The 16,579-nt window shown below is 53.7% G+C and overlaps 5 protein-coding genes across 5 annotated transcripts; 3 read left to right on the top strand and 2 right to left on the bottom strand.

The window, feature by feature from the left end:
• Positions 1–956: 956 nt before the first annotated feature.
• Positions 957–3,816, top strand: CAOG_04537 (hsp70-like protein). The gene is made up of 6 exons (XM_004347234.2): positions 957–1,338; positions 1,714–1,884; positions 1,965–2,240; positions 2,367–2,489; positions 2,580–2,675; positions 2,802–3,816. The coding sequence occupies exons 1-6, from the start codon at positions 1,018–1,020 to the stop codon at positions 3,534–3,536; spliced, it is 1,722 nt and encodes a 573-aa protein (XP_004347284.1). The 5' UTR covers positions 957–1,017; the 3' UTR covers positions 3,537–3,816.
• CAOG_04536 (hypothetical protein) lies at positions 3,750–5,322 on the bottom strand. The gene has a single exon (XM_004347233.2). It carries the CDS (start codon positions 5,199–5,201, stop codon positions 3,813–3,815), a length of 1,389 nt encoding a protein of 462 aa, XP_004347283.1. The 5' UTR covers positions 5,202–5,322; the 3' UTR covers positions 3,750–3,812.
• A 574-nt stretch (positions 5,323–5,896) lies between these two features.
• On the top strand, positions 5,897–9,061 carry CAOG_04535 (glutamyl-tRNA synthetase). The gene is made up of 12 exons (XM_004347232.2): positions 5,897–5,950; positions 6,047–6,372; positions 6,476–6,548; positions 6,666–6,703; positions 6,787–6,834; positions 6,952–7,299; positions 7,386–7,640; positions 7,742–7,926; positions 8,028–8,085; positions 8,179–8,272; positions 8,373–8,533; positions 8,909–9,061. Coding segments are annotated over exons 1-12 (1,692 nt in total). The 5' UTR covers positions 5,897–5,949; the 3' UTR covers positions 9,014–9,061.
• Positions 9,062–9,289: 228 nt separating this feature from the next.
• CAOG_04534 (hypothetical protein) lies at positions 9,290–11,092 on the top strand. The gene is made up of 2 exons (XM_004347231.2): positions 9,290–9,317; positions 9,974–11,092. The coding sequence occupies exon 2, from the start codon at positions 10,126–10,128 to the stop codon at positions 10,834–10,836; it is 711 nt and encodes a 236-aa protein (XP_004347281.1). The 5' UTR covers positions 9,290–9,317; positions 9,974–10,125; the 3' UTR covers positions 10,837–11,092.
• Positions 11,093–11,204: 112 nt separating this feature from the next.
• Positions 11,205–16,520, bottom strand: CAOG_04533 (phosphorylase kinase). The gene is made up of 9 exons (XM_004347230.2): positions 13,518–16,520; positions 13,241–13,392; positions 12,937–13,096; positions 12,676–12,809; positions 12,524–12,599; positions 12,114–12,408; positions 11,848–12,014; positions 11,661–11,735; positions 11,205–11,558 (listed from the first exon to the last, which is right to left on the bottom strand). The coding sequence occupies exons 1-9, from the start codon at positions 16,461–16,463 to the stop codon at positions 11,289–11,291; spliced, it is 4,275 nt and encodes a 1,424-aa protein (XP_004347280.2). The 5' UTR covers positions 16,464–16,520; the 3' UTR covers positions 11,205–11,288.
• Positions 16,521–16,579: the final 59 nt, after the last annotated feature.

Below are 16,579 nucleotides of genomic sequence, written 5' to 3'. Positions count from 1 at the left end.
CGTCGCAAGATGATGGCATGTTGGCACAAAATGAATGAAGCAAGAAAAGTCCATTGCAACGGTTGGACGATATAACTTACAGGCCGGCTGTCATTCGTAATACTATTGCGGATGGATGCGCGATGTGTGCTTGGTGCCGCCAAAGGGACCATAAAGTCTGGCGCCGCACTGCCCAGGCGGTAGTCACTGAGCGGCATCGGGGCGTGTATTGGAGGAGCTGTGGTGGCGGGTTGCGATGCCAGAGGACGGGCGTCTGGCAGCATGAGATTGTCGCTTGATCGATGCATCGCAGCCTCAAAGCTGTTTGTCGAGGCGGTCGATGGGATGGAGCGCGGTGGCGAGCTCGAGCTTCGGCGGGACGATGACGACGCCATTGCACAGCGGTACGCGCGGCCCCCTTCCCTCCTCGGGTCGACTTTGACAACTCGGTTGCACGACTGGGTTTTTCAGCTCGTCCAAGTGCGAGTCGGGCGGTGTGTTTGTGGCGGGCGGTGGCTGGACTCGCTTGGTATTGAAATTGGAAATGGGGTTTGGCTTGAGAATCGTGCTTTGTGGAGCTTCTCTGCCACAGACACACACAAGTGAGCAGCATGAATGAGGCTTTATAGACAATGTGTAAGGAATGATGGGAAGGGAAGGGAAGCTCGAATGGCCATTCGCAGCGAATAGAGGACAAGCAAAGCAACGGGGCACGCGTTGTCGTTCTCTCCTTCCTGCTGTTACCTGATGAATGGAAAAAAATCAGAAAGGCAACAAAGGACTGGACAGACAAACAAAAACAAGGAAATGGCAACAAGTGTACGACGAATGACTGAACGACTGAATGACTGAATGGAACACTGTGACGCGCTGCTCGCTTACTGCACCAATCCCATTGCCCACCCCCCTCCCCGCCTTCCATCTCTGACCCCCCTCCGATTGTCGGATTACCGTAATCACTTCTTTTGTGTGTTTCGTGTTTTCCCATTTTGTTTATTTTTTGGCTCAGACCTCATTCTCAGACACACACATACACACATGGCTCGCTCCAACAACGCGTCCGCTTCGTCCTCTGCCAGCGCAACCCCGCGCTCCACGTCGCCCACCCGCGCTTCAGCCGCTGGTACTGCTGCTGCTGCTGCTGCTGGCTCGTCTGCCACCACAGCCGCGACATCGCCAGCGCCGTCCGCAGTCATTGCTGGCCCTGGCTTTGGCATTGCCGTGGGCTCGTCGAACGCATGCGTCGCTGCCAGCCGCAACGAGATCAACACAACCACCGGCCGCCCCAACGTCGACGTCATTGCCTCCGATGCCGGCGACCGCACCACCCCTGCCTTTGTCCACTTCCCCATCGGCCAGGTGAGCAGCAACAACTCCATGCAAGCAAAAGCAAAAAAAAAAAAAAGCAACAAAAAAAAAAAAAAAAAAAAAAAAAAAGAAGTCCCACATGGTGAAGACACCAACCAGCACAGCACATGGGAACGTTTGTGTCTGTGATTGCCGATGAAGAAGGGCCATGGGGATGGGGGAGGGCGTGTGTGTGTGTGTGTGGGGGGGTGTGCTTTCACAGGAGATGAGGGAGGAAGTGAGAGCGAGAGAACGAGAGAGAAAGAGAGAGAGAGAGGGTGGGCGATGGATGGAAAGAGAACCTCGCAAACGCTCACTCACTCTTCACTGCTTCACTCACTCTCACTCATTCACTGTCAAAACTTGGATCGAACCAACGACGAGCAGGACCCAGTTGTCGGATCGTCCGCAAAGGCCGCCGCGCTCCGCTTCCCCGCGCACGTCGTCACCGGTCCCAAGCACATTGCCGGTCTGCCCGTCGAGCACGAGTCGGTCAAGAAGCACTCGAGCCGCTCCAACGTCAAGATTGTCGAGCGTGATGGCGAGGCATACTATGAGGTATAGTGCATGAGAGATTCTGTGCTTTGTAACAAACCATTTCCATGCTCACCACTTTTTTTCTTGTTTTTTGTTTGCAGATTGACTTGGACGGCAAGATTGAGCACCACTCGCCGCGAGATGTCAGCACCCGCGTCTACCGCAAGATGCGCGAGATTGCAGACGCCTTCCTCGGCAACCAAGTCCAGCACGCCGTTATCACCGTCCCGATCGAGTTCGACGAGGCTCGTCGTGCCACTGTTAAGGATGCCGCCACCAAGGCCGGCATCACCGTCCAGCGCGTGATTAGCGAGCCCGTTGCTGCTGCCATTGCCTACGGCTTTGACGTTGAGCGCACCGCCAACAAGACTCTTGCTGTACGGATTTTTTTTTTGTGTGTTTGTTTTTGTGGGTTTTTTTGGCCACAACGCGTCGCTTGCTTGTCATTTGCTCTGCTCAAAACACTGACCATTGCCCTCCCTCTTCTCTCCCCTTGTGACCAGGTTTTTGATTTCGGCGCTCATTCGCTCGACATCACCGTCCTCAAGGTTGTCGGTGGCCTCTTCCAAGTTGCTCACCACACTCGCACCGATGCCATCAGCGGTGCTGCCCTCGACGAAGTGCTGGTACGTCGTCCGGTTCTGGACAGTTTTTTTTTTGGTTTTGTTTGCCAAACTGTGGTTCTCATGCACTTTGTTGTTGCTCCTAAACAACAGGTCAAGCATTTCGCTGCCGAGTTCGCCAAGAAGAACAAGGTCGACATCACCGAGAGCCGAAAGTCGGTCGCCAAGCTGCGTGCCGCTGTTGAGCCCGTACGTCGTGGTTGCTTGCGTCGATCTTTCGTTTTTTTTTAATTGTTTTCTGTGTTCGCGTTCGGCTTGGTTGAATCACCTTGGCTTACTCTTTGTGTTCACCATCTTGTTCCCTTCCAACCACAGGTCAAGCACACTCTTAGCTCCAGCTCGACTGCCATCTGCTCGGTCGAATCCTTGTACGAAGGCATGGATCTTAACGGCAACGTCAACCGCGGCCGCTTTGAAATTATCAGCGGTCCCCTGCTCAAGCAGGCCGTCGAGACTCTCCAGAACGCCCTGACCGCCGCTGGTCTTGAGCCCAAGGACGTCGACGAGGTTATTCTGGCCGGCGGCTGCTCCCGCATCCCCAAGCTCCAGCGCCTGATTGCCGAGCTTTTCGAGGGCAAGGAGCCCCTGTCCTCGATCTTGCCCGAGGAAGTCTTTGCCGTCGGTGCGGCCGTTCAATCTGCCCTCCTCTTCCACCCCGAGGAGGCTGCCGAGAACGAGAAGCAAACCTCTGCCAAGGCCACCACATCGGCGATCGGTGTCGCGACCCCTGGCGCCGGCTACTTCCAACTGATTGCTGCTGGCACCCCTCTGCCCGTGCGATTCACCACCGTTCTTTCGACTAGCGACGATAACCAGACCAGCGTGAGCCTCAAGCTCGTCGAGCGACCGGCCAAGGCCGAGAACGCCGACCAGGACCGCCAGCTCGCCTCGGTTGTCTTGCGCGACGTCCCCGCCGGCCCCAAGGGCCAGGCTCGCATTGAGCTGACTGTTGATGTCGATGCCGCTCAAGGCGACGTTCGTGCCTCGCTTACCCTCGTCAGCGACCGTAGCAAGACTTCCACTGTCTCCGTCTTGCAGTCGGCCAAGTAAACGATGCCCCAAGAACATGACCTGGAGTCGATTCTTCTTACTTGATTGATAACAACCCGCAAACAGCTGGGTCGTCAACCGCAACCTATTGTTTTGTTTGTTTGGACAAAGTTTTGGTGATGATGTGGCGTTTGGACGATTCTTTTTCAACTCTTTTCTTTTTTTTTTTGCATTTCTCTGTTTCTGTCCTCATGATTCTCAATGTCAGCTAAATTTTCGAATGTCTTTTTTGTTTTGTCTTGTCACTTTTACAACAGCATATCAAACCTTTTCACTTCAACTTGCATTCAAACCTCGGTGCGTGCCGACAAATGTAACATCGGGGTTGACTTTGCACTCGAGCAGTAAGCGGCACATCCACACATTGCCCTGCATTGCTGCAATGTGCAGACACGAAGGTCCTGCAAAGTTGAGCGTTCCGGATGGTTCGCATGGCGATGTTTGAGCCACAGCACAACCGCCACTTCCAGCTTCAATAATGTTTGCGGAGGCAGACGATGGCGCTTGACCACCCAGCGGAGGCTTTTTGAGTTTGCGAGCGTGCGCACATGCACCCGCCAAAAGCAGCTCCCGTGCAACCAGAATGCTTGCCTCAGAGTTGACGACGGGAGCAGCAATGACTGCCTTGTGCAAGGGCGTCAGTCCGTCGTGGTTGAGGGCGTGTACATCGGCGCCGCCCGAATACACCAGTTCCCGGACTGTTGCAATCTTGTCGAAAGCAGCTGCAACATGGAGAGGCGTCGAGCCATACATGTCTCTGTCGTCTACATGTGGTACGGGGCTGGTACGAGCGGTGAGAGGGCCTTGCTCGGAACGCGAGTCGCCGCCGCCGCAGCAGGGATTGCCCAGCATCGGATCCGAAATGGTCCGCCCAACGCATCGGCAAAACTCGCGAATTGAGTGCACAACGGGCAGCGCCTTCTGGGCATCCAAACAGCACTCTGGAAGTTGCTGCTGGGATTCGCTCCGCTCCAATTCCAGACGGCTGCGCACCACGTCCTCGTCCGGCTCGGGTTTCAGCACAGATGGATCCAGCCCTGGAGCCAGATGTGCGAGTTCCTCTTCACGCGATGGCATGCAAGCAACAACATTACCGCTCGTGTTGTTCTTGAGCTGGCCAACCAAACCGTTGACGACCACTGCGGCATGTTGCAACCGCAGCTGCTCGAGCAGAAACCGCACCATCTCTCCACTGCCAGCAGCAGCGGCATCGTGGAGTGGCAGCCAGCCGTGGCGATCACGAGCAAGAATGTCTGCGCCAGCCTCGACCAGCCGTTGTGCCGTTTGCAGCGATGCATGCCGTGCAGCCCAATGCAAGGGTGTTGACGAGAAGGACGTTCGCGCGGCAATGTTGGCTCCTCGCTCCAGCAGGAGGCTTAAAATCTCTAGGAACGAGTCTGAGCAGCATGCGAGATGTAGCGGGCTCACACCATACTGGTCGGTGGCGTTGACATCGGCACCGTGTGCAAGGCTCTCGTGCAGCAACTCCACCGTTTCGGGCGGCACGGATGCTGCTGCGACAATGCGACTCGTCATGCTGCTGCGCGCGCTGCTCGCAGAATGCTCCGACGGATGTGGTAGAATGACGATGGCCGAGGCGAGTACGGTATGAATGGGCGATGGATGGTATCTGAGGAGCAGGTTGTTTGGGTGATCAAACCGCATTTGGTCCAATGTTTGGCAGGCTTGGACCGAGTTTTTTTCTGCAAGTCAGCCAGTCAGTCAGTTTTCGGATGCTACTCGAACGAGAGCAGACTTCTGTCTCAGCAATGACAATGGAAGCGTGTGCCTGTGCCGAGGAAAGCGGGAAAAATGCATCAAAGGTCGGAGATCAACGCTTAAACGTGAGATTTTGATTGAAACCGAAACCGAAACCGACCGAACCCCCCCCATTCTGGCTTTTGCGAAGGGAAAAACCACTCGCGACAACAAACAGCCAAACATAGCAACTACAGCTCATCTCTGGACGCCTTACAATGAACAGCCCTCTCTCGACGAATAGAGGCGAGGGGAGCAACGGACAGCGCGCCGAATCCGCGAGTGGTTTGGCGGGTTTTGCTCGATTTTGCACAAGGGCGTTGATTAATTGGCCGCGTAGCAATCGTCCACAACAACAACAAAGAGCAACACTACTCAAACCACACCGCTGATATTGCAACAAGGAGGACTGGATTGATCAAAAACGATCTTCAATTTTGCTCGTTCTTTTGCATTTGGACGAATCCTTTTCGAATCCAGCACAATGTGCAGTACCGCAACAAGCCACCACTGCCAGATTCTACTGTGCTGTATCATCTTTATCGTCTGTCTCATCCCCTTTGGTGGTGTGCTTGTACCGAGTCGGTGAGATGAGAATTCGAGTTCCAGTCTTCTTCTCGTTGACGCAAACTCTCAGTCAAGTCTCCCCAAACTCAGTACAGTCTCTGCAACTGCCTTTCAATGCATTCACAGTATCAATAGATCGCGTTGTCTAATATTCTGAATGCTGCCTCTTCCGTTGTGTGTTGCAGTGCTGCTGGGGTTGCGACTGAGGACATCGCTCAGCCACGCCCGACCGACTCGCGTCGCTGCTGCTGCTGCTGCTGCTGCTGCTGCCGTCTGCGCTCCAACGACCACAGGACGAAGCCATCCGATTCTGCGCTTTTCATTGCACGCTCGATCGGCATCGTCGGATGCGTCTCAGGGCCACTCGACTGCATCGCCCGTCCGCGTGCGCTTTGCACCGAGTCCGACTGGCTTTCTGCATCTCGGCGGACTCCGAACCGCGCTGTACAACCACTTGTTTGCCAAGAAGGCAGGCGGTACTACGGTGCTGCGGATCGAAGACACGGATCAGGTGGGTCAAAGCGATTCGCATCGTAGCGACACTTGGCAGGATCGCACCGGTTAAGATGGAGCTGTCTCTCATGTTGCGATTTCCACGAACGAATTCAACTTAGACACGCGAGGTGAAGGGAGCCGCATTGAGCATTGAAAACATTCTGCGATGGACCGGTATTGAGTTTGACGAAAGTAAGATGCTGGAGTTCGTGTGCACTTGTTTGGCAAATCCTCGGTTAGATTTGGCAATCCATGAATGCTGGTTGCGTGATTCATGTGTGTGCGTGTGTGTTTCGTCCTTGCTTCCAGGTCCGACTCGTGGAGGCAACTATGGACCCTATCACCAGGTAAGGGAGCTTCCGTTTGTCCAATTGTCTGATTGCAGGCCAATTTGCTAACATTGCATACCGTCCGTTGTCTTGCGACGCAGTCGCAGCGATTGCCCATTTATCACAGCCACGTCAAGAAACTCCTTGAGGTCGGCAGTTTGTTTTTTCTTCCTTTTTTTTTTTTTTTTTTTTTTTTGACTTGACGCTTGTCGTTCATTTTTGTGTGTCGTGGTTGGCTCACCATGCCCGACACTTGCTTGAATCAGACGGATTCGGCCTATCAATGCTTTTGTTCAGCAGAACGACTCGATATTATGCGACTAACACAGCAAAAGACTGGACTGCCAGTCAAGTATGACAAGCATTGCCTCACTTCGATGACGCGCGAAGAGCGCCAGCGACGCGCCGACGCCAAGGAGACGCATGTCGTTCGCCTCAACGTTCCGACTTCTGGTGCCACCGTGGTGGACGACATGGTCTATGGATCCGTGTCGTACCCAAACGCAGTGATTGATGACCAAGTTTTGCTAAAGTCGGACGGGTTTCCCACGTACCACCTTGCGAACGTCGTTGACGACCACTTGATGGACATTTCTCATGTGATGCGAGGAGAAGTAAGCAAAGCAAGAAACATGATTGATTTGTCAAAAAGAACAGTTTTAGTTTGCTGACCACAACTGTGATTTCTGTATTGTCCTAGGAATGGCTGTCGTCAACGCCCAAGCACATCATCCTGTACAATCGGTTTGGGTGGCGCGCACCAAAGTTTGCCCATTTGCCTCTGTTGCTGAACAAGGATAGGACAAAGTTGTCCAAACGCCAGGGCGATGTTTTCGTCGAGCAGTTCCGCGATGCCGGCTTTACAGCCCAGGCCCTTGTTTCGTTTGTCGCGCTGCTCGGCTGGGGCCCAGAGCATGTGCATGACAAGATGACCATGGAGCAGTTGATACCGGCTGTAAGGCGGCATTTTGCAGGGCTAGCGCTTCTGGCCTTTTGCTCCTTTCGCTTTCCCTCACAGTGTGCACTCCAACTCCTCTACACCGTAAACCTACACAGTTTGACATTTCTCGCGTGCATCGCGGAGGAGCTATTGTCGATACCGTCAAGTTGCGTTCGTTGAGCAAGGCCTTCTTGATTGAATGGCCAGCAGAGTTTGAGCGGCTGACTCCTGCTCAACGCGAAGGCCTTGACGCGCTGCGTGCTGCCATTTCCACTCAAGTATCATCCAACGGTGCAAACCAGTAAGGTTTTCTTTCGAGGCGGTTGGCTCGTGTTCCAAATGGTTTTGTTTTTGTTTTGTTTTTTTTGTTCGCGTGTGCTTATTGTTTTGCCGCGTTCTCAGAATCCCCGCAGATCGGCTCACTGATGCGTATTTGCACGCTGTCGTTTTCACGATGAAGGTGCGGCGGCCAGTTGAGAGCAAAATGCGATGATTTAACTTTTTGACGCCATGTGTACTGACTGCGAGCGTCGGGGCCGCCGGATTTGCATAGGATCGAGTAAGCCTTGTTCCAGAGATTGCTTCATACGCGTCATATTTCTGGGTTGATGCCGCGCCAGACACGCAAGCGAGTTCTGGACCGTTCGGTACGACTTTTTGTTGGTCAACTTCCCATCCATTGCCCCAGCGTTCGTTGCAAAACACTGAACCACGTCTCCTGGATGCTGCCCCCTTTATTTCGACCAGGCGCTTTGCTCCACGCTGTGCGACGGGCGTTTGCCGAGAATCTATCGGCTGCCGAGTTTACTGAAGATCGAATCATTGCCACGATCAAGGCGCAGCTGCCGCGCGAGGACCAGCTGAACGGGGCTCTGAAAGCCCTGCGCATGGCCGTCACTGGCGCTAAGGTGGGTAGTGAATCACAGAAGGAACCAGGGCTTTAGCAAACGTCTTGGAGCAAATGGCGTCGGCTTTGCTCCACGCCACCAGATCTTGAGATTCGGGGCTTTTTGCAGCAATGGCGTCACGATGCAAAACAAAAACCACAACCAAACAAACGATCTACGTCACCCGATGCCATCCCCTTTTTTGTCGGGTGCTCGACCGTGTCGACACTGGCGTTCTCTTTTTTTTTTTTTTTTTTTTCTGTTTTTTTTTTTTCTGTCCTACCTCGCCAATGCGCCCACAGCATCACGGCCTCTCGTCAATATCAAATGAGGTTGGTACTCACTCTTGCTCGCTGTGTGTGTTTGGTACGCTGCTGCTTGCTGTTTCAACGACAGTCTGGTGCCCCGCTTGGCAAGACGCTCCAAGTTCTGGGTCACTCGCGAACGCTCTCCATGCTGGACAACTCGTTGGCAGTTGCACCCCAACCCTCTCTTCACTGAACGCAGCATTGCAATACAGTATATTTTCTTTTTGATTCAACAGCCCGCGACTTTTTGGGTAGAACTGGCATTGCAGCTTGAGTGCGCGCTTTTTTTTTTTTTTTTTGTTGTTGTTGTTGTTTTTTTCCTTTTTGTTTGTTGGTTTTCTTTGTGCAACCACGCTCTTCCAGTTGTTGTTGTTGTGCGCTCTCCATTCAATTTGCCTGTTGGTCGACCCGCTCTTTCGCTGTCCTTTCCGCGTTTCACTGAGCAAAGAAGCCGCCCAGATTGAGCTTTTCCAGTCCTCCTTTTTTTTTTTTTCACTGTAAGCCACGCACGCATCTTTTTTTTTTTTTTTTTTTTTTTTTTTTTTTGGAAGTGCTTCTTTGGCCGAACTCTTTCGCCTTTTGCAACGGTCTTCTCTCCCGACTCCGCCGCGGCGTCGTCTCAGTTACCGAATGGCCACGCAGTAGTGCACACAACGCACAGTCGTGTTGCGCACCGTCCGAGAGCGCGAGCGTGGAGTGGGGTTAGGGGGATGCAGAGCCCTCTCATCGAACCGCTTCCACACATCCACCGTTCGCGTTTGGCGTTCTGCCACCGTCCCCAGCGACCCCCCCCTCCCCGTGCGTTGTTGCGATGGTCTGCGTCAGAGTCCGCTCTGGTCACTTGCCAACGGCGCAGAGATGCGCAGATCGCGCTGCTCGGCAAAAACCAGCACGAATTGCAGCGACAGGACACGTTGACACGTTTCGTTCTTTATTTTTTTATATTTTTGTATCGTTTTCTGAGCTTTTCAGGTTTTTTTTTGTATTTTCACTCCGTTCGTTTGTCACTTTGATTTTTTCTCCTTTTGATACAAGTTCCTTTTTGTTGCGCTGCTCGTCTCAGCTCCTCCTCGTGTCATGAACGTTTGCCCTTTTCTCTCAAAGTCTCATTCTTGTTGCTAACTTTTTCTGATGCAATTGATTTGATTGACAGGTTTTTCTGTTGTCTTTTACGTTTGTGGTTGCCGTCGTTGGACTAAAACAACCCACACTCAAGAAGAAGGAAGGTTGCTCATACAACCCAAAACAAAAACTTCAAGGCGCGCTCGACTCAAAAAAAAAAACACAACATCAACAAAACAACACATGCAAGGCTTTACCTTTGCTCGCCTACGACGATCCCGGTCATTGCTGACCGCCGTTGTCGCCATCATCCTGTTTGTCATTTACTACTTGCTGAGCACACGGTCATGGGCCTGGTACAATCACGTCGAACCAAATACTCAGATTGTCTGCGACATGACGGATGAAGACTACGAATCACTGATGGACATGGGCGAGCGCCTGATTCGCATTTTTGACAAGTTGCACATCAAGTACTGGCTCGTCTACGGCTCGCACATTGGCGCTCTCCGATACCAGGGGCCCATTCCATGGGACACGGACATTGATCTCGGCATTGAGTGGGAAACCCTCAAGCCGCACTATCCCGATGCCTTCTTTGCGGCATGCAGGGCAGAAGGCTTGAGGGTTGACTACCGCGGCTGGGGCGGATTTTTCCGCATCGAGAACGACCGCTCTCGATCCGATCTCATGCTGTTTACCGACTACTGGGGGAACGGATGGATGAATCGCATGGGCATCGAGTCGTGGCTCTTCTTTATCAACTACTGGACGTACCACATCTTCCCCGCAGCTCTGGTTCGCGACCCTCTGCCCGAGTACAAGTTTGGCCGTCTGCAGATGACAAGCACCCACGATGGCATCCAGGTGCTCAAGTATCACTATCCCCACGACTGGGAACGGGAAGTTCGTCCCACTGGTTGTGAGAACGCTGTGATTCGCAAGCGAAATTGAGCTTGGAGGACCAAGTTCCAACCACCCCCCCATCTATTACCTTCCTAATTGTTGCGTCTTAAGCTTTCTTCCGGCTCCAACTCCGTTCCAATGAACCGGGCCACTGAGTTTCACCCCCCCCCCTGCTATTTGTTTTCCGTAATTAGTTGAATCTTTCTGTCGTGTGTGAATTCTTGTCATGAACGCGCTGTCCTGGTTGACAGTGCCTCGTGTACAACACAATCCAGTCAAATTTTTTTTGTGTAAAGTATGGATCAAGTGAATTTTCTACAAAGCACGCTGTAGTATCGGGGGAAAAAGGGCACAGCATTGAATAACCGCTCATAAAAATCAAGCACTCTGATTCCGGTTGCACCTGCATGATAAAAGAAGGCCAACTGAACTCTCATATTCACAAAAGCAAAACAACAAGCAAGCAAAAACAACAAGCAAGCAAAACAAACAAACGCGCCTCAGGAAATGCAGCAGGAGGAATTCTCCACCGTTATGGAAGACCATTGAACGACATTGACAACGACTTTGGCCAGGTAGTTGGTCGTTCCAAATGGGCCGTACGGAGGAGTGTTGAAGAATGCAAGCATGGCCTTGTTCCGAGGTTTGCCCGTAAGTGTGGGATCGCCAGTGACGTCGATCGAATCATCGAGATCGAGCATGGCAGCGGGCGCGGTAGAGTTTGGATTGTTGTGTTCCGCATAGAACAAATCGACTGCTTCGTAAATGAGCTGAAGAATGCAAAAAAGTGTATGAATGCAGAACGCACGGAGAATGAGCAAAGGCATTGACCAGACAGAAGGTCACAGTTCGTTTTTCTTCCCCACGCTAACCTTTTCGAGCTGGATGACTTGGGCAAAGCGCAGTTCAGGATTGCGCTCAAGAATCATTGCGAGTACAACGAGAAGCTGTATGTGGGAGGAGGCGGGGGCAGGGTTTGCAAAAGGGCAGACGACGAGTGAGTGACAAAATCAGAAAGACAATGTGGCCAATCCAACCCTCTCACGCTGTTTCCTGTACCTCCACAACGACGGCTCGATACTCTGGCACGATGATGTTGTTCAGCAGCGACTCGACCTTGAAGGCAAAGTTACGTTCACCGGCTGTCATGTCGTTGATGATTGGGATTTGCGGCAAAATGTGACCAGAAAAGGATATGCCAGGCGTTCGTGAAAGCACGAGCCAAACTGATTTCACCAACCAAAGCCGAGCAAAATCGATGAAACATGAGGTATGCAGCTCATAGCACAAACACAACAATATAGCAGAGCTTCCAAGAGCCTTACCGCGCGGATAGAAATCGTCCGGCATGCGATTCAACGCGCCATTCAGATGGCGGCGACGGAGCCAGCGACCGCGGATGCGCAAAGCGCGGAAGGCATGCATGCCTCGGAGAACATCAAAGGGCGTCGGCGAGGTTGGCGAGCTTTCGAGATTCCGAGACTTCTCTTGGTCGGAGGAACTGCTGTCTGAACCAACCGAACTGACAGAACTGCTTCTTGATCGTGCAAGCTCTTCGTCGTTCAGACTGAGGACTTGGAAGGTCCAAGACTTCATTTCGAAAGGACTGAGGCTCATCAGCTGTCCGAGGAAAAACAAGAAAAAATCGAAACGTGGACATGTGTTTTTTGTTGTCTTTGAGTTGGTTCTTGTTCTTGTCGTGGACAACGAACAGCTGCGGTGAATTCGGTCTTACCTTGGCAGTCACCCACTTGTGAGAGCTCACGTTGAAGCTCCGCGCTAATTCGGTTTTCATGGCCTCGATAATCCAGCTGCGGACACCAATCAGATGAGCACTGGGACAGCATTTTGGATAGGCAACACTCGGCAATATTCAATGAGCTTTACCCGACACGAACACGAAGCATGCCATGGAAGATGTGAGGGTCTGCAGAGACGAAGCTGGCCAGGTAAATGATCATTTCTTGCAGCAAGACCACCTCGCGTTTGTCATGCCGAGTTGCAAACTTGTAGATTGCGTCCTAAGGATCATTTGATGAAGAAAAAAGCAGGAATCGTGTGAGAAGCAAAAAAAAAAAAAAAAAAAAAACAAGAAAGAAAAAAAAAAACCAAACGAGCAGCCAGCCCCCCAAAGTCGTCCAACCGTACCCGAATCTCGGCGGGAGTGATGGGGTCGCTGATCATAAATTCGTCGTGACCCGCGCAGCTGAGCGAGACGACCTTGCCGCGGACGAGCATTTCCGTGATTGAGGGTGCCAAACTGTCGACCACCTTGCCAAGGCTGGCAGCGATTTGTCGGACGAGCGACCTGCCCCAGGAAACGATGAACGAAAAAACAGAACAAGCAGAACAAAAGAAAAGCACGAAAAAAAAAAAAACAGTTCAAAACAAACTAAAAGTGAGGCACCCCGCTCAACCTCATACGGAACACAAGGGCATGCAATGTCCATACCAACGCAGAAGGAAGGCAGCGCGCTCGTACAACTCGTCGAGCAAAGCACCGACAGTCGTCGACTTGTCCTGAACAGTGAGAGCAAACATTTTGCCTTCATTGTGGAGCAATGTGAGCAAGATGGCAACCTGCTCGCTGATCTTCCGCGATGTCTAATAAGTGTGAAATGCGTCAAATCACGTCAGTCCGGGGGGGGGGAGGAAGTGCTCTCAACTAACAAACGAACAAACAAACGAACAAACAAACAAAAAAAACCACCAGCGATTGAACAACATACCTGCAGTTGCGCCACAAGGTCGTGCGTGGCACCGCGCGTTGGTTGCGTGCAGACGGCATCATCTTCCACGGCAACATCATCTTCGGTATCGGCCGTGCAAATCGCATCATCGCTCTCCAACACTCGGGTGGGCGCAAGCTCGTCCTCAAAGTCAAGGCCGAGGGAGCTTTGTTGTCGCACGCGCATGTCTGCATAGATCCGTGCAGCAGGAGACAGCGGTGGGATGATAAAGGGTGCCGTGGTGCGCGCGAATGGCTGGGGAGTCGCTGCTGGAGGTTCGATTGGCTGCGAAAACTGCGACTCGGTATGGTCTTGAAGTGGAGTCGAAGTGGCAGACGACGCAGTGTTGGAAAGGCCGGTGATGGAGCGCTGCACCCCACCAGGAGGGAGCCTTGATCCATGGTGGTGGTGTTGCTGTTGCTGTTGCTGTTGCTGGTGGTGGTGGTGGTGGCTGCCAGGCGGTAGGGATGCAGGGGTCGGCGGCCGTAGCTGGAACTGCATGTCAAGAATGTTGAACGGCTCGCCCAACTGAGGATGGGAAGCAGAGGAGGGAACGGATATGGCAGCCGACGCGCTGGCATCGAGTGTGAGCTCCTGATTGATGGGAGGGGCAGAAGTGCGCGCAAAATCGACGTATTCGACACAAGAAGTCGACATGAACTGCTGCAGCTGGCCAAGCATGACGTGCACGCCATTACACATGCCATCACGAAGGGTGGCAAGGAACTCGAGCAAACTTTGGAAATGTCGACTCTTGATGCTTCGCTCGCGGATGAGCAGCGTCACCGTCGGACGACCCACCATGTTCCAGTTCTTGCACACAAAAGACAGCTGCGTTTTGATGGCGTCAATCAGGAACAAATCGTCCATGGACATGTAAAAATCGCTCTTATCCAGGATGATGGGATAAAAGACGAAAATGTGGTCTCCGATGCGATAAAGCTTGGAAGTCGCTAGAGCACCCATGGGTCGGAGAGGACGACCGCTCAGGCCAAGCTTGCTGTTGACGCCGAGCCGTCGAAAGACATCCACCAGGACAGATGGCGGACGGACTGAGATGGGATCGATTTCTTGTGGCGTCTGGGTGGTGATGCCGTAGGTAGCGAGGTCGGACTGGAGTTGCTCGGTCTCGGCAATGAGGGCGACCTGAACGACCAAATTTTGACGAGAGTTGATGCTGGCGAATGCCGAATGACGGAGGTTGCGACGCGGGCGAACAACCGGGGGCAAATGCCGACCGACGGGGTCAATGTCCGACACGTTGACCAAGCCGTCCTCGATCAAGCAGCTCAGGAGGTACAGGGCTTGGCCATAGAGCAGAGGCGCATGTCCGGACGTGAGGGATGGCAGGTATTCTTGCGATCCAGGCTGCTCTCGTTCGCGCAGAATGCTGTCGCGAGGAAGCCAGTAAAAGGCAGGAATGAGCTTGATGGCACGTTTCCAGCCGGCCGTGGCACCAGTGTGCGACGACGGAGCTGCCTTGGCGTACTTGATTGCGTCCAACATTGCTGGCGATAGTGTGGCATAGTCAACTTTGCCTCCGCCAGGCAAGGCTTGGGCAGGAGTGGCCTTGGGCGGGCCAGCGGTGGTTTGCGGAAGCAGAACGCTCAGCTGCGATGGACTGGCCTGCCGCGAGTGTGCGCTGGTCTGCTGCTGTTCAACAAGGTGCGACAGGTCCTCGGGATTGATGAGCAGCGGCTCGAGCAGGTCGCGGTACTTGACAAACTGGGCTTGCTTGCCCGTGAATTGCGCGTCGAGCATCAGCAGGACAAACAAGTGCGGCCATTGACACTCGATGCCGTCGAATTTCTTCAAGTCTGTCGACTCGTAGTAGAATGGGTGATTGGCATCTTCCAGCACAGAGCCGTAGCCGTCGCGCTGGAAGCGCTTCAAGCCGTAGCGCCCAGACAGCGTGCTTAGCACCTGGTTTTGCGTCGTGACGCGAAGCTGCACGTCGTCCACAGCGAATGCCGGAAACCCGAGCACGGCCAGCAGGGCTGCGTCTGTCTCTTTGGAGCTCGATTCACGCGGCAGCAGGGACGCGAGGATTGTTCGGTTGCGGTTGTGTGCGTCGGGATCGACGTGCATGGTGGACTGCGCCGCACCTGCGCTGAGACAAAAGAGATCAATGCCGTTGATGGCCTCCAGCGCGGCCTTGGCCATGGCAATCGAGCTGGCGTTGAGCTCTGGTCTGCCAACGTTCGCCTTGGTGCCGCGCTCCCACATTCCGAAATCGGGCGTCCGGTACGCGCGCTCCACGTAGAATACGACGTTCTGCACGAACGCAGCCTCGTCCGATGTGTAAATGACGCGCAGACCGAGCAGAATCATCTGCGACAGCTGCAGCAGGAAGAGCGACGTTGCGTCCAACTGGAGGTGGTTTGTCGCTGGAGCAGGAGCAGCCGCCGCCGCCGCAGCAGCAGCAGCAGCAGCAGCCGCAGCACTAGCACTACCTCCCGTTGACGATCGGTTGGATGCACCACCACTGGAGGAGGAGGATGATGATGGTCCGGCGCCACTTCCTCTCGATCCGCCGCCATTTGATCCTTGCGATTCGCTTGGCCATGGAGCCCACGGAGCAGCCGTGTATGAGGACGCGTCGCCTGCCACGGCATTGTACCTGGCGTTGAGGGCGCTCTTGGTGGACTGCGTGCGCTTAAACTCCTCGACCTTGGCAGCCTGGCTCATCATGCTGAACAAGAGACCGCGCATGCACTTGATGGCCGAGTGCTCGAGCTCGTGCCGTCTGCCGCCGTCGTGGTCCACTGCGCGGTAGGCCACTGCCAGCGCTACGACCGGCATCACGACAAACACATTGTCGCGCACCCAGGCGTCCTGCCGCAGCGGATTGCGCGGAAACAGGCCTGTCGTCGGGCTCTGCCGCGACAGAATCAGCGCTTTGACGGCGCGGTAGTACCCGTCGAGCTGTGTCGCCGTGTCGCTCATTCAAAAAGTGAGAGTCAGCGAGAGCGAGCGAAGAGAGAGAGAGAGAGAGAGAGAGAGAGAGAGCAAGATCAGAGAGAAAAAGATGAGAGAGAGCGAGAGAAGGACAGAATCTGAGA

The sequence above is a fragment of the Capsaspora owczarzaki genome, assembly GCF_000151315.2.
Source record: "Capsaspora owczarzaki ATCC 30864 unplaced genomic scaffold supercont2.7, whole genome shotgun sequence".
Classification (NCBI taxonomy): Eukaryota; class Filasterea; order Ministeriida; family Capsasporidae; genus Capsaspora; species Capsaspora owczarzaki.
The sequence above is the reverse complement of the archived record's forward strand: the minus strand, read 5'-3'. Positions and strand labels throughout refer to the sequence as shown.

Bases quoted from the DNA above. Each gene is read 5' to 3' on its own strand.
- CAOG_04537 (XM_004347234.2), top strand. From the start codon at position 1,018: ATGGCTCGCTCCAACAACGCGTCCGCTTCGTCCTCTGCCAGCGCAACC. The intron at 1,339-1,713 runs GTGAGCAGCAAC...AACGACGAGCAG, and splicing joins TCCACTTCCCCATCGGCCAG to GACCCAGTTGTCGGATCGTC. The intron at 1,885-1,964 runs GTATAGTGCATG...TTTTGTTTGCAG, and splicing joins ATGGCGAGGCATACTATGAG to ATTGACTTGGACGGCAAGAT.
- CAOG_04536 (XM_004347233.2), bottom strand. From the start codon at position 5,201: ATGCGGTTTGATCACCCAAACAACCTGCTCCTCAGATACCATCCATCG.
- CAOG_04535 (XM_004347232.2), top strand. The intron at 6,704-6,786 runs GTAAGGGAGCTT...CTTGCGACGCAG, and splicing joins ACTATGGACCCTATCACCAG to TCGCAGCGATTGCCCATTTA. The intron at 8,086-8,178 runs GTGCGGCGGCCA...GGATTTGCATAG, and splicing joins CTGTCGTTTTCACGATGAAG to GATCGAGTAAGCCTTGTTCC.
- CAOG_04534 (XM_004347231.2), top strand. From the start codon at position 10,126: ATGCAAGGCTTTACCTTTGCTCGCCTACGACGATCCCGGTCATTGCTG.
- CAOG_04533 (XM_004347230.2), bottom strand. From the start codon at position 16,463: ATGAGCGACACGGCGACACAGCTCGACGGGTACTACCGCGCCGTCAAA. The intron at 11,736-11,847 runs GTACAGGAAACA...TCCCACATACAG, and splicing joins ATCGAGCCGTCGTTGTGGAG to CTTCTCGTTGTACTCGCAAT. The intron at 11,559-11,660 runs GTTAGCGTGGGG...TGCATTCTTCAG, and splicing joins AAGTCATCCAGCTCGAAAAG to CTCATTTACGAAGCAGTCGA.